At 53.4% G+C, this 16,018-nt stretch overlaps 1 protein-coding gene across 3 annotated transcripts in view; it reads right to left on the bottom strand.

Annotated features, from left to right (window-relative positions):
• The window catches only part of ITGA11 (integrin subunit alpha 11), a 41,824-nt gene extending 25,882 nt beyond the window's left edge, over positions 1-15,942 (bottom strand). Inside the window, exons 1-5 of one of the 3 annotated variants that reach the window (XM_048317736.1) lie at positions 15,551-15,942; positions 15,064-15,517; positions 9,048-9,159; positions 1,346-1,455; positions 554-645 (exon numbers count right to left, since the gene is read on the bottom strand). In XM_048317736.1, coding sequence (XP_048173693.1) covers positions 554-645; positions 1,346-1,455; positions 9,048-9,159; positions 15,064-15,115 — 366 coding nt within the window. In that variant the 5' untranslated portion in view covers positions 15,116-15,517; positions 15,551-15,942. Of the gene's footprint in view, positions 1-553; positions 646-1,345; positions 1,456-9,047; positions 9,160-15,063 lie in introns of all 3 variants that reach the window. The other 2 variants (XM_048317735.1, XM_048317737.1) reach the window with 2 other exon arrangements.
• Between the last annotated feature and the right edge of the window lie 76 nt (positions 15,943-16,018).

Below are 16,018 nucleotides of genomic sequence, written 5' to 3' on the forward strand. Positions count from 1 at the left end.
CATTTATTTTATTCTACTTTCTTCTTTATTTATTTTACATTATTTTATTTCATTTCATTTCATTTTTTATTTCATTTCATTTCATTTTACTTTATTTTATTTTATTTTAATTTTTATTTATTTAATTTCATTTTACTTTATTTTATTTTATTTCATTTTACTTTATTTTATTTTATTTCGTTTTATGTAATTTTATTTCATTTTACTTTAGTTCATTTTACTTTATGTAATTTTACATAATTTTATTTCCTTTTACTTTATTTCATTCCATTCCATTCCATTCCATTCCATTCCATTCCATTTTTAATTTATTTTGGTTCTTTTACATTCTTTTACTTTATTTTTACTTCAGTTCATTTCATCATAACTTACTCGATTTTATCGTGCCTCACCCTTAAACCCGCATCGATCTCCCTCCATCACACAAACAAAACCCCCAGAGAGGAGCCTCTCACCCCTTGACGTCCCGGTGCCCATTCCCGCTGCCCATTCCCACATTCCCGCTCCACATTCCCACATTCCCACGTTCCCGCCCCGCATTCCCGCTGCTCACCAGGAAGCTGCTGTCCCGGGGGTTGGTGGCCAGGCTCAGGCCCAGGCGCATGTTGTCCTTGCGCTCCGAGACGTTGGACAGCGTCACCCGCCCTTGGGAGAGAGGGTGGCATCGGGCACAGCTCCCGGCAGATCGGGAGCGCTCCCTGGCATCTCCGGAGCGACCGGGAGTTGTGCCAGAGGAGCCTCTGCCGGTGGAACTCCGGGTTTGGGGCATTTTTGGAAGTGGTTGGTGAGGTGAGGATTGGGTTTTTTCCTAGATGAACAACTAAGGAAGGAAAATTGTTTGGGGAATGAGGCTGGGAGAGGAGGAAATCCCTTGGAGGGCTCAGCGCCTCATCCCATATTCCCGGGCCGGTGGCTGATCCATCCCTGTGCATCCCTGTTTTCTCCGTGGCACAGCCCAGAAAGCAGAAACAGCCCCCAGGGCAGCCCTGTCAATCCTAAATGTCACTGAGCCGCATCCCAAATCCCTGATCCGACCATTTCTCTGGGAAAAGCAGCTCCCCGTGAGCCAGAGCTCCCCCTTTGCTGTCTGCCTGGGAAGCAAACTGGGAATCATGGAATGATTTGGGATGGAAGGAACTCTAAAGCCCGTCCCACCCCATTCCATGGGCAGGGACCCCTTCCACCATCCCAGGCTGCTCCAGCGTGGCCTTGGACACTTCCAGGGGCGGCCACAGCTTCTCTGGGAATTCCATTCGTCCTTCCCCACCCTCGCAGGGAGGAATTCCTTCCCGATACCCAATCCAGCACTTCCAGGGATCATTTGGGATTTGGGAAGGGGCCGTACCCAGGTTGAGCTTGGTGCAGTTGCTGTGGCCGTCACTCGGCACCGGACACTTGTAGACGTCTCCCGTCTTCTGCTGCCCATTGGATTCATACGGAGCTCCCACCACCAGCCTGCGGAAAACACGGATCCGTCAGCGCCTGGAGAACGGGAATCCCCCTGGGAAAAAGGATTCCTCGGCCCCAATTCCCTGCTTGTGGTTGGGAGTGGCAGGAGAGTGTCCCAACCTCAGTCATGGTCCCAAGGACAACTTCTCCTTCCCTTCCTGCTGGAGCAGCAAAAAGCTGGGAATGTGACTCCCTGCCGCCGGGAATTATGGAATTGGTGCCCATCGGCTGCAAGGAACAGATTCCTGGCAGGGAGGGAGGGCTCCGAGCCCGTCTGGAAGCACAGGGAGGAGCAGGGCACCAGCTCCAGGATGGCACCAAATCCCTCGGAATCAGCTGCGGTGCCCATGGATTGGCCCTTCTTCCGGCTGCCTGTGGAGGAGCCTTTCCATAGGATCATGGAATGGTTTGGGATGGAAGGGGCCTTAAGAATCATCTCATCCCAACCCCTTCCATGGGCACCTCCCACTTCATTCCGAGAGCGTCTCCAGGACATGGATGTGGATGCAGGGATCCAGCAGAACCAGAAGGAAAAGCAAGGAGCTGGTAGAGCACTTCCAGCAAATCCCCCTGGGATCCACAAGGAATTTTGCCCACCAAAAGCCTGGAAAAGGGCATTTGCTCCAACCCGGAGTTGCTGTGAACAGCTCTGAGCCGAACATCGGGATCTCCAGTGGTGGGTGAGGACGTTGGGAAGGAATTTTTCCCAGGAAAACCCTGGAAAAGGGAATTCTCTCCAAGCCGGGGCTGTTCCAAACACCGGGAGCCGAACCTTGGGATCTCTGGTGGACATCGAGAATTTCCCTGCTCTCCAAAAGAAGGGAGCTGCGAAATCCCATTCCCCCAGCAAGGATTCCAGCTTCCAGCCGGATATTTCTGGGCCATCCAAACATTTTTCCCACTTTTCCATGACCACAACACTTCGACCCAGCAACCCAAAGCAGGAAGAGCGCAGGACCAGAGGAATCCGGCTCTTCCTTCCAGGCTATCCCAAAAATCCTCAGCGCCACGAGTTGTTGGCAACTCCCGCTCCCAAAAGAAACGGGATTCTTTTTTTGGTAGCTTCCCAAAAATCCTATGGATGCAACCGTCCGAGTCTGGATCTCCGGATAAACAGGAGCTCTTTTGTTCCACAGGGCCCTTCCCAGCAGCTGGAAAAGCCACCGGCACAGATGTTCCCGGTTAGACCGGGAATGGTCATCCCTTAAAAATGCTGCTCCTCCAAGGACAAACATCGCATTCTTTGATCCCAGCGCTCCCAAGCGGAACCGCTCACCCAAGGAAAAGCTCCCGAATCCAAGGATTCTCATGGAAACGCTTCCTGTCTTACGGCTTGAGTGTTAATGTGGGGATTTGGGATGGGAAAATCGTCCCCAGCTGGAGCTGTCCTCGACAGCATCCAGGAGCTCAGGGAAATCTGGGATTTTCTGGGAATTTGCTGGTTTTCCTGAGGCTCTCCCACACTGTCCGTGTGGATGTGGAGAGGAGGGAAAAGCTGGAAGATGGGGAAGGGGGATGGAAAAACCTTGAGGATGAGGAGGAATAAAGGTGGAGGCACCTGGGAAAACGAGGCTCTCCTGGCGTAACTCCCAATTCCCAAAGAATTTCGGATAAATGGAATGTAATGAACGTCTCGGAGCAGCTCCACCTGGATGCGCCCCCCCTCCTGCAGAAATCCTCTTGGAGACTTTTCCATTAATTGATATTCCCGTATTAACACGATCACACCACCCACTCCTAAATATTCCCAAAAAACCAGCGGATTGGGGGTCGGATCATTCCTTCGGGATGACGAGGCAAACCCAGCCATTCCCCAATTCCGGGAGCTCAAAGGAAACCCAAACATTCCCAGCTTTTGCCACGAATCCGAAGGGGCTGTGGAGCTCCCGGAGCTGAAATTCTTGTCTCCCAAAAAACAATGGAATTGTTTTCCCTTTTCAGTTAACTGGGAATGATTCATCAGCTGGAGCTGGCAAATCCTCATGGAAACTTGGCAGCTCGGGAAAAGGCTTTTCCAGCTGTTTGGAAGGTGTTTTTAGGGATGCTGCTCCACTCTTCCTTTCCTTGGAAACTGCAGCTTGAAACCCTGGATTTCTCCTTAAAAAAAATCAGGGATTTGGGATGGGTTATCCCAAATCACCCAGAATATCCAAATAATCCCGATCATCCCAAACCAACTGGAGCATCCCGCCATAGAAGGGAGACATTCCCGGCTTTTTCCAAGCTTTCCCCCTCCGCACACCTTGGGATGATCCCAAATTTCCCTATTTTTCCCTGGATTACCAAGAGGGAAAAAATGAGGCTTTGGAAGAAAATCGGAACCGAACCATTCCTGCCTCGCCTTCCTCTCCTTTCCCTGCTCCCGGCAAAGCAAAAGGGGAATAAAACAGGGATGAAGCAGGAAAAGCTCAGGCTGCCCCGAGCAGTCTGAGGATGGATCCTTAACTTGCATCCCAAAAAAAAAAATCAGAAGAGGAAAAGTGAGAATATCCCAGGAGCTCCAGCAAAGCCCAGTGCTGGGTCCTGATTCCCAGTTTTCTCTCCAGCCTGGGAATGGGATGGTTGTGTCCACATCTGCAGGCTGAGAAAGGCTCAAACCCTACAAAATCAGGGAATTATGGAATGGTTTGGGTGGGAAAGACCTTAAAGCTCATCCCATTCCAGGCCTAGATCCTGGACTTGAGCCTTGTCCCGATCCCTGTCCTGATCCCTGTCCCGATTCCAATCCCTGTCCCTTGTCCCCATCCCAATCCCTGTCCCTGTCCCGATCCCTGTCCCAATCCCTTTCCCAATCCCTGTCCCTGTCTCTTTCCCGATCCCTGTCCCTGTCCCTGTCCCGATCCCTGTCCTGATCCCAATCCCTTCTTCAATCCCTGTCCCAATCCCTGTCCCAATCCCAATCCTGATCCCTGTCCCAATCCCTGTCCCGATGCCAATCCCGATCCCAATCCCTGTCCCTGTCCCGATCCCTGTTCTGATCCCAGTCCCGATCTCGATCCCTGTCCTGATCCCAATCCCTTCCTCAATCCCTGTCCCGATCCCTGTCCCAATCCCAATCCTGATCCCTGTCCCAATCCCTGTCCCTATCCCAGTCTCTGTCCCGATCCCTGTCCCAATCCCGATCCCTATCCCGATCCCTATCCTGATCCCTGTCCCGATCCCTGTCCCCTCCTGCCATTCCCGTGCCCCAATCCCCCGGATCACCCCAGCTGTTGTTTTTCCAAGCCTTCCCAGGGTTTTCCCCTCTTCCCTTGAAAAACCAAACCTAAACGCTCCCAGCCTTTTCCAGCTGCTCCTCATCCAGCCGGGAATGGTTATTCCCAATTTCCTGGGCTATGGGGCCAGGCGGCGCTGCTGCAGCTCCAGCAGTGACAAATCCATGACCGGACCCCAAATGCATGGAAACAGCGGATTCTGGGAGCAAAGGCAGCCCGAGGAACCCTGGAATACCGTGGGCAGCAGGAATGCCACATTCCTGTTTTTCCCGGCGTCATTTTTTCCTGGTTTTCGGGATGTTAAAGAGGTGTTTACAGGTGACGCCTGCCCATGGTTCTTGGATCAGCCAGAATTTTCCATGGAGCCGTTCGGGATCCGCACGTATCCATAGGCTCTCGTGGGATCTCCAGCTCCCCTCTGGAGATTCCCAAGAAAACTGTGATCCCAGTTTTCTCCAGGCGACTCTTCCCAGTTTTCCATTTCCATCCCAAACAAACCCTTCCCTTTTGGAAGCACCATTGATTCCCAGATTTCTTGCCACCCCATCCCTGGAATGTTCAAATCCAGCTCGGAGCAACCTCTGGAAGCAGGGCTGGAATGACCCAAACCAAGCCAGGATTTTCTTGAAAACGAAGCCAAAAAGAGGGAAAATCCCCCAAAAAACCAGAGATAGGGTGGGATCCTGCACCCAGGGCTGGGAGGGAGGGCTGGGAGCAGACATTATGGAATTCTCTGCACTTCCTACCCTTCCACCCAAATATTCCGAGCGCTCGGGCGGCGGCCAAGCCACGGAGAATTCCAGCCAAGAAACCTCTGGCGGGAGTCGGGAGCAGCGATCCCTGGAAGTGTTTTTCCAGATCAGCACAACTCTGGCTTTCAATCCAGCCGCAGGATTTCTCCCTCTTTTTTTCCCCTCTTTTTATTCCCCTCTCCAGCCGGGCTCCGACTGGGAATGTCACATCTGTGCCCGGAGCAGCCGCGGGAATGGGGCTCTGGGGGCCCCTCGCCAGGATTCCTTGGAAAAGGAGTTTTGGGATCAGAACTTCCCTTTGAGATACGAGCTTGGGATAGGGAAAGAACTCCCCAGGAGCATCCAGCATCCCAAAAAATCTGGGAATGGGGCTCTGGGTGCTTCTCGCCAGGATTTCTTGGAAAAGGAGCTCTGGGGTGCTCCCAGGGAGAAGTTTTGGGATATAAGCTTGGGATAGGGAAAGAACTTCCCAGAAGCATCCAGCATCCCAAAAACTCCGGGAATGGGGCTCTGGGTGCCCCTCGCCAGGATTCCACAGCTCCTGGAATGACGGGAAGCAACCGGGACAAGCACTTGGAAGGGGGAGGTGAAAGATGAAGAGAATTTTTTCCCTTTTTTCCCTGCTCTTGGACCTCTAGGAATGTTTTTCCCCAAATTCCATGAGATTCCAGGTTGTGTTGGCCGCCAACATCCAGGAGCTCCATGGGAAGAGCTCCTGTTCCCATGGGAGCTTCCATGTTTTTTAGGGATACGAATCCCACATTTGTGGGAATTCTTTGCTCCTTTTTCCCAAATAAATCCATCCACAGCGTCTAACCTGCCTGGATTTGGGATTCAACCTTAAATCCCCCCAAATGCCCTCTGTCCTCCCAGGAATTCCCTCTCCTTATCCCAAAATTCCTTCCAGGTCATTTTATCCCAAACACAGCAACGCAGGGAATTCCCATTTTCCCCAAAAATCCCCAGCTTGGACACTGGGAATGCTCTGATCCCACAATTCCAGGTCTCCCTTTCCCTGCCTGCTCTGGGAGTGCTCCAGGCCTGGGAAGCTGGAATTCCACAGAGCTCCGGTGATTTTTGGGATGAATTCCAGGCACCTGTCATCATCTTTTCCATTCCCACCTGGAGGAGGCACCTCCAGCTCCATGGAAAAGAGGGAAAAAAGTGCGGAGAAGGAGGCCTGGAAACCCCTCACAAGTCAAATCCCACATGGAGGAGCTTTTCCAGCCTTAAAAATTCACGTGGAATTTCCCCCCCACCCCCCCGGAGTTGAATAACCTGAATTCTTCCCTCATGGATTTGCTCCCGGATTTTCCGCTGCTCTCTGGGATGCAATTCCAGCCCCCACCTGTGAGGCTGGCTGGTTCCTTGAAAGGTTTGGAAAAGGGGGAACAATTCCCAGCTTTAAACAAACACCTGGAGAATCCGAACTGTTTGGATCCGCTCCAATATTCCTTTATAAATCTATGGAAAAAAATACCAACCCCACATCCTTGGAATCCATTCCCAAACAATTCCCAGCAGGCAAAAGCAGCATGGAAAGGCTCAGACTGAAGGAGAGGTGCCAAAATCCTGGGATTCCACGCTTGGAATTTGGCAGCTGGATCCCATGGCTGGGATTCTCAGAGAACCACGGAGTCTGCCGAATTCCAATGGATTTGGGGCAATTCTTTGGGATGCGATTGGAAGATGCTCACCAGGAACTGGGGTCTCAAAACATTCCCGTTCCTTCCGTGTCCCGCCAGCTCCTGGAATTATTATCCAGCTCCTGGAATTATTATCCAGATCCTGGAATTGTTATCCAGCTCCTGGAATTTTTACCAAGCTCCTGGAATTATTATCCAGCTCCCGGAATTATTATCCAGCTCCCTCTGCACATCCATGGTTTTTATTCCAGAGGTTTTGGTTGCTCCCACATTTCTCCTTTGAGTTGCTGCCTCCATTTTTTAGCTGCATCCACGTTTTTCCTCGGAATTTTTTCCCGCTTAATCACAGATTCCAACGGCGCTGTCCGGAGTTTTTATGTCCGTGTCCATCCATAGGATCCCGCTGGAAAAATTCCATTTTTCCAAGCAGAGGGAACCAACAGAAGGACAAGCTAAAGGTGGATCCTGTGGATGGTGGTGGGAAAAGTTGGGAAAAGTTGGCGGGAAAAGTTGGGAAAATCAGCCAGAGTTGGTCTTTGCTCCAGTGTCTTGCTCAGGAAAGCAGGAAAAAATTCCCGTTTTCCAGGGAATCCAGCCCTTGGCCACCCCATCAGTAGTGAGGCATGGAAAAATGGGATAAGAGATCCCAAATATCCCAGGAATTGCAGCCCCTCTGCTGGGATGGAGCTGGGAACAGCTCCTAGGGATAAAACCGGGATGGGAATATTCCCAACATTGGGCTTTTCCAGTAGTTTCCCTCAGAGAGCTCGGAAATCCCGGGAAACACTGAATTCCCAACTTTTATGCAGAGCCGTTGATCCCAAGGCATCACCCCTTGCATAGGATGCACAATTCCCGTTGGGAAAAAGCCCCGATCCTGGTGGAAAACAGGACTGGGAGCCATGGAAAGAGAGAACTCCCAAACTTCCATGGAACAGGAATGTCAGCTTTGGGATACGGCATGGGACCCCCAGCAGGGCGGAAAAGGTCGGATTCCGGAATTCCGGGAGTATCCATTGCGTTCATTATGGGATTAAGCCCGGCATCATCCCCCTGGGGGACAGATCCGGAATTCCAGGGAATTCCAGGGGCTTCGGAGCATCCAGATGTGCTCCTGGAATGCACCAAAGGTCTTGGGCAACATCTGGGCAGGATTCCCTGGGATCAGCCCTGGGATCCCCCTGGGATCCCCCAGGGATCAGCTCTGGGATCAGCCTCGGGATCAGCCTTGAGATCAGCCCTGGGATCCCCTGGGATCAGCTCTGGGATCAGCCCTGGGATCCCCTGGGATCAGCTCTGGGATCCCCCTGGGATCCCCCAGGGATCAGCTCTGGGATCAGCCTCGGGATCAGCCTCGGGATCAGCCCTGGGATCCCCTGGGATCAGCCCTGGGATCCCCTGGGATCAGCTCTGGGATCCCCCTGGGATCCCCCAGGGATCAGCTCTGGGATCAGCTCTGGGATCAGCTCTGGGATCAGCCTCGGGATCAGCTCTGGGATCAGCTCTGGGATCCCCTGGGATCAGCCAAACGCATCAAATCCCAGACCAGAGCCAATCCCAGGCTCATCCCACATTCCCCATGGATATTCCCCATGGATATTCCCCATGGAGCACTTCTCCAGGTCCCAGCTCCTCCACGGAAACTCTAAAAAACGGGATGGTCCCACCCAAATTCCAGATGGAATTGCAGCTCTTGTGGAGCCTGAGAGCTTCCAAGGAATCCTGATCCCGCCTGGAGCAGCCGCCAGGACACCCCGTCCATACCCGCCCTTCCCAAATTCCCAATATTCCATTCTCCCACCGGCAATTCCTCTTTTCGGAAGGAAAACCTTTCCATGCAGCACGTCCAAGATCAGCCTCATCCTGGCACAGCAATTCCCACCCCAAACTGGGAATTTTCTTGGAGATTGTCAGGTTTGGGGTGGATCTGTGCAATTCCTGCTGAAATTCCCGCCAAAATTCCCGGTTTTCCGGAGCCCACTCACCATTTCTTCCCGCCGATGTCGTGCTGCTGCACCGTGTATCCAAAGAAAGCTTCCCTGGATCCCGGGATAATCTGGGGCCTCTTGGTGTCGATGTTGAAGGAATGCCCGAATCCTGGGAAAAAAGGCAAGGATTTGGCTGGAAACCCCAAATTCCACGTGGTCAGAGGATAAACCGGGAATGCAAGAACTTGGGAAGGCTCCAGCCGTGGAATGATTCCAACCGCAGCCCCACTCCCGCTGCTCCCGCTTGGGGTCGGATTTGGAGATTCCAGAGGCGCTTCCAAGCTCGCCCATCCTGGGAAAGCTGCTCCCAGAATTGCTCCAGGAGCGTCCGACATGGAGCAGGGATGGTTTGATCCCATTCCCACCCCAGCCAGGATGGAAATTCCAAAGTATTCCAGCCCCACCTCACCTGCAGCCTCCCAAAATTCTGCTCTCCATCCCGGAATTCCCGAGGCTTTTCCCAAGGATCCAAAGCCTCCCAGCCCGGCCATTCCTGAGGCTTTTCCTAAGGATCCAAAGCTCCTCAGCCCGGCCATTCCTGAGGCTTTTTCCATGGATCCAAAGCCTCCCAGCCCGGAATTCCTGAGGCTTTTCCTAAGGATCCAAAGCCTCCCAGCCCAGAATTCCTGAGGCTTTTCCCAAGGATCCAAAGCTCCTCAGCCCAGCCATTCCCGAGGCTTTTTCCATGGATCCAAAGCCTCCCAGCCCAGCCATTCCTGAGGCTTTTCCTAAGGATCCAAAGCCTCCCAGCCCAGCCATTCCCGAGGCTTTTTCCATGGATCCAAAGCTCCCCAGCCCGGCCATTCCCGAGGCTTTTCCCACAGACCCAAAGCTGGGATTCCCATTCGCTGTTGGAGCAGGAGCTGAGGAGAGGCAGCTCCAGAGGGGGATCTCCCTAAGGATGGAATTCCAGCTGGGACAGGGCCATTTTTGGGCTTAGGACCGTAAGGATCCTGTGGAAAATTCCCATTCCCACAGAATTCCCTGCCCATGGCATCCCAATCCCGGGATCCTGGTGCTCATGTGGGACAAATTCCCGAGAAATTTCCTGGCCCTGGAGCAAATTTTGGGGAATTTTCTGGCAGCTCCTCCCTCTGCCTGGAAGCAGATCCAGGTGGGAAATTGGGAGATCAGGAATTCCTCAAGGATTGGATTTGAGAATGCTGGAGACGCCCCTTTGCTATCCATGGGAAGATCCAAATCCCAGGAGAGGGCGGCAGGATGGACACGGATAACCAGGATATCCCGGATTCGATTCCCTGCATCCTGCTGGATGCGTCATTCCAAGAAAAACCTTGGAATCCTCCTCCAGGACAGGGACAGGAGGCTCGTGTTGGAATTTCTAGGGATAGAAAGGAGGAATTTACAGGGATCCGTCAGTAGGAAAGGTCAGCACCGCGGAAAAATCCAGGCTGGGAATGTTTGGATAGACGGGAATGCCTGAGCTAACGGGAACGTTCGCAGTGCTGGCAGCGGGGAATGGCGGAATCCGACCACGGAATCCAAGGTGAAGGAACTTCCGAGTGCTCCAAGAAGCAACGCAGGGAAGCAGGGATAAAAAAAACCCTGGAGCAGGGAGGAGAGCCGAGAAGTTTTGGGGAGCGTTGACCTCGTTTCACATTCCCAAAGGAATGAAAACTTCTCCCGGTTCCCGGCTGCAGAGAGGGAAGCTGGGATTGGGCTTGGAATGATGGGAAAGGGAAAGCAGGAAGGGCATGGAGAGCAGCCTGGAATCGGCGGGAATTTCGGGAAAGGGATTCGGTTTTCCCAACAATGAATTCCAAGATCTGGAAGTGTCGGAGAGGATGGGATGAGTTTTCCTCTTAATTTGCCTGGATTTTGCACCCAGGCAGAGGATTTTTGGGAATGGGAATGCCGGATAAATTGGAGAATCCCAGTCCATGGCTCCTTGGTTTAGGAGCTGCAGCTTCCGGATGAAAACTCTGGAAAAGGAACAGAACCTCTCCAATGATGGGAAATATTCCATGGAATGGGAAATCTCTGGGAAAACAGGGAGAAGAGCTGGGAGTGGCTCCTGCTGGAGCATCCCAATCCCAGGGAATGGACCCAGGGAAGTGAAAAAATCTGGGCGAGAAGATTCTGAGCAATGGATAGAACCTCAAAATTCCAATGGAAAGAACGGAAAAAAAGAAATATTGGGAATTTTCCAAAATATTGGGAATTTTCCAACCGGCTCCAGCTTCCATGGGAACCTCAGGAGAGGTTCTCCAGGAGATTTAGGAGCCTGAGAGGTTTTCCTGCCAGGAATGATGTCACTGTCCCAAAGAAGGGACTACAAGATCCAGGTTTTCCTTGGAATTCCAAGGGCAACTTCCTTGGAATTTCCTTGGAATTCCAAGCCTCAGATTCCTCCTTTCCTTTGGAGCTTCTGGAGCATCCAAACTTTTGATTCTTGTCAGGAAAAATCTCGGGAAAACGAGAAAAACTTTGGGAAAGAAGAATGGGAATGAAATCGAGCCAGGAGAAAAACCAGGATAAAAAAAACTCCTTGGAAGGGAAATCTCCAGGATGGGGAGGATTCCAAAGGCTCCGGCAGCAGGGGGGGAAACTGGGGGAAAGAGGGGAAAAACTGGGGAAAAAAGGGGGAAAATCTGGGAAAAAAAGGGGGGGAATCCGGGAAAAAAAGGGGGGAAATCTGGGAAAAAAGAAAGGAAAACTGGCGGAAAAAAAGGGGGAAAACTGGGGGGGGGGAAGGGGGAAAATCCGGGAAAAAAGGGGGGAAAAACTTCCCTGCCTGAACCCTTTGGGATTCCCAGCTGGAAAAAGGAACTCTGGGAATGTTCCTGGCCGCTTTCCTGTGATTCCCAAGCCTGGCTCTACTTCCATGAAAATTTGGGGCTGGATTTTGCTACTTTTGCTCCAAAGTTTTCTGATTCCGGGAGCTGCCGGAAGAATATCCCAGTTTTTTATTGGATTGGCAGGAAAATCCAGCTTTTTTCCTTGGGCTCCGGCACTGCCAGAGCTCGGGATGGAATTCCTGGAGAGGGAATATTCAGCTGAACAAGGAAAACTTTATAAAGGATAAGAATATTTGGGAAAAAACTCCGGGAATGGGCAGGGTGGGCTCGAATTCCCGGGAATCCCGCTTTGCCAAGGGAATGCTGGCAGCTCCCGGTTGCTCTCCCATCTCCAAGCCAGAGTTTGGCATCAGTTATTAGGGAAAATCCTGGGATTTGGAGCCCGGGAATGCTGGGGATGAACGGAGGCTCAGGCATTCCAGGATAACGGCAAGCGGGAATTAATAACGGCAGCACTTCCCGGGAAAATTCCAGGAAATCCAGAAGCTGGGGGGAAGTGGTTGCTCAGAATTCCAAGGACCTTGGGGGGGTTTTATGGGATCTTTCCCGGTGAAATCCTGGATGGAGAAAGCCCCACCCACTGTGCAGCCGCCCACAAGGAAGTCCCCAGCATTCCCAAGGATTCCCAAGGATCCTTGGGAATTCCCAATTCCAGATGTTCCCCACAACCATTCCACTCTTCAGAAAGGCAAGGAGCCAATTCCTTCCCTGGAAAACCAACCCGGGAATTTATGGAATCTCAGCGCATCCCCCTGGAATTCCCAGATTTCCTGGGAAACGTCGGTGATCCCAGGGCCACCCATTCCCATGGGAAATGTTGATGGACAAGAGAGGCTCAGAATTCCTTGGATGGCCTCTCCCACTTTGGCTCCAGAGCCTCGGAGCTGCTCCGAAATTTCGGGATACCTTGGAACATGCTGGGATGGGATTTATGCTGGGAATGTCACTGGAAGGGGACAATCGCCAGGGACACCACGGAATTCCCAGCCCGTGCAACAATGGAAAAGCAGGAACAGAGCCCTGGAGGTTCTCCCGGGGCTATGGAGAGAGCCAGGAGCGGGATTTCCTTGGGAAAAGCAGCCAGGACAGGGAGCAGAGAGATCTTCCCATGGATTCACATCCCATCCCAACACCCTGAGCTCATCCCGGAGACCTGGGAGATCCCAAACATCCGCAAATTGCTGGAAAACAGCAGGAAAAAGGAATCCACCAGGAGCTGAACACGTCCCGGTCCGGAGGCACCGCGGAGTGCCGGGAATGGGAACCATTCCCACCGGGATACGGCTCATTCCGGACACCCCACAGGCACAAAGCCCTGGGGGCAGAAATCCCTGGATACCCCGGGAAACCTGGATACCCCGGGAAACGTGGATACCCCGGGAAACGTGGATACCCCGGGAAGCAGCCTGGGCAGGAAGATCCAGGGGCAGAAATGCTCCGGGATGGGAATGGAAATTCCCATGGGGAGAAAGATCCAGGGGCAGAAACTGCCGGGAATGGAAATGCCTGTGGGCACTAAATCCCGTGGGCAGAAACCTCTGGATACAGGAAATTCCAGGGGAAGAAATGCTTCAGGATGGGGATGGAAATTCCAAATGGAAATGGGGAGAAATATCCAGGGATGGAAACATCCACGGATAGAAAGCCCCGAGATGGGAATTTCTGTGGGCATAAATCCCGGGATACAGAAACTTCCAGGGGCAAAAATGTTCGGGAATGGGAATGGGGATCCTTGTGGATAAAAAAATCCAGGGGCAGAAACATCCATGGATAGAAACTCTCGAGGATGGAAATCCCTGTGGCAACATCCATGGACAGAAATATCCATGGATAGAAACCCCCATGGATGGAAATCCCTGTGGACACAAATCCCGGGATACAGAAACTTCCAGGGGCAGAAAATCTTGGCTACAGGAAGCACCATGGGCAGAAATATCCAGGGACAGAAACTTCCAGAGGCAGAAACAGTCGGGAATGGGAATGGAAATTCCCATGGATAGAAATATCCATGGATGGAAATCCCTGGGGACACAAATCCTGGGATGCAGCAACTTCCAGGGCCAGAACCGTTTGGGAATGGGAATGGAAATCCCTGGGGATAAAAACATCCACGGACAAAAACATCCATGGATGGAAGCCCCCGAGGCTGGAAATCCCTGGATACAGAAATATCCAGGGTCAGAAACTCTTGGGAATGAGAATCCCCACGGACAGAACCATCCACGGACAGACCCCTCGCAGGGATCATCCCACCCATCCCAATTCCCGCTGCGCCACCTTCCCAAATCCCGCCACCTTCCCAAATCCCCCTGCCACAATCCCCCCATTACGGACCAGCAGCGCGGCCATGGGGGAATTCCCCGGGGCTCCGCCGGCTCCCAGGATTTTTCCAGCATCCCATTCCAGAGCCGCGGCCACGCCGGCAGCCCCAATTCCTCCATCCCGGCACACATGTTCCCAATTATCCCAGGAAAAGCAGCTCGGCCGCGGCTCCCTTGAAAGGATCCCCCAGCAGAAAGGGAAAAAATTCCCTAAAAGCGGCCAGAAAAACCCCAACCGTCCTGGCGCGTTTTCCAGCAGGAAGTGTGGGAATGTTTGCAGCTGGAGCAGGCGCGAGCCGGCGGCCGCGCTGCCGCGGCTGGGGAAAAGCTCTTTTTCCCCGTTTTTTTTCCCCGTTTTTTTTCCCGGTTCCCCCCCCCCCCCCCCCCCCACTTTGGTGGCTCCCAGCGCGGGTCGATTCCAGCTGGGATTGAAACGGGAATGAGCGCTGCTGGGGAGGCTCGTTTTCCAAGGAAAAGCCCGAGCGAGCCGGGAAAAATCCTAAAAATCCATCCCAGCCCCCCCGGAGCAGAAGGGGAAAAGCCGCAGGCTCAGCTCCTGGAATTAAACTCCGCCTAAAGCCGCTCCTAACTCCTTTAACCCCGAGCATTCCCATTTTTCCAACGGGACAAACCTCAGAAAAGCTGGATTTAGGGAAAAGGGGATTTCATTTGGGGGGGGGGGGGGGGTGTCTTTCCCCCCCCAACATCGGATCCTTCGGGAAAATCCCGATGCCGGGAATCCCATCCAAGATCTCCATCCTTTCCCAGCTCCCTCCCGCTCCCGGCAAAACTTTTCCAAAGAGCCGCATTAAGGTTTCTCCATGGGCTTTTCCAAGCGATTCCCGCTTTTTGGGGATCGGGCTGAGCACTCACCGGGCAGGAGGCAGAGGGAACAGGCCAGGAGAATCCCGCTGGGAAAGGCCATGGAATCGCCGGCTGCCCCAATCCCCGCTCCCGAGCATCGGCGGGAGGCAGGACTGGCAGCTCCTATCCCAAATCCCTTCCCTTATCCCAAGCTTTTCCCGGCTCCCTGACAGCGGGCGAGCATTGGGAGGGAGTGGGAGGGACGAGGGAAACTGGGAGGAGGGACAGCGGGAAAGGTTGGGAATGGGAACAGCCTCCTCCGGCCGCGGCACCCTTTAGGGAGCGGCTTCCAGCCGGGAATTGCGGCCTGGAATGCTGGGCCTCTCCCGGTGGGATCACACCTTGGTGGGGTTGGCTTCAAGGGGACACCGGTGGCACCGCCGGGGCTGGCACCTCCACCGGGATGGTGCCGCCCTCAGCTCGGGGCCACCTCCACTGGGTGCCACCTCTCTTTGGGTGCCACCTCTCTTTGGGTGTCACCTCCCTGCAGTGCCACCTCCACTGGGTGCCACCTCTCTTTGGGTGTCACCTCCACTGGGTGTCACCCCTGCCCAGGTGTCACCTCCATGTGGCTGCCACCCCCAGCTCGGTGTCACCTCCATGTGGGTGTCACCACTTCCCAGGTGCCACCTCCCTGCAGTGCCATCTCCACTTGGATGCCACTCCCAGCCAGGTGTCACCTCCTCTGGGTGCCACCTCTGCTTGGGTGTCACCCCCAGCTCGATGTCACCCCTGCCCAGGTGCCACCTCCTCTGGGTGTCACCGCTGATCTGGTGCCATCTCCACTTGGGTGCCGCCTCTGCTGTGTGCCACCTCCATGTGGCTGTCACCTCTCTTTGGGTGTCACCTCCATGTGGCTGTCACCTCTCTTTGGGTGTCACCTCTCTTTGGGTGCCACCTCTCTTTGGGTGCCACCTCCATGTGGCTGTCACCTCTCTTTGGGTGTCACCTCTCTTTGGGTGTC

Source organism: Corvus hawaiiensis, chromosome 13 (assembly GCF_020740725.1).
Source record: "Corvus hawaiiensis isolate bCorHaw1 chromosome 13, bCorHaw1.pri.cur, whole genome shotgun sequence".
NCBI lineage: Eukaryota > Metazoa > Chordata > Aves > Passeriformes > Corvidae > Corvus > Corvus hawaiiensis.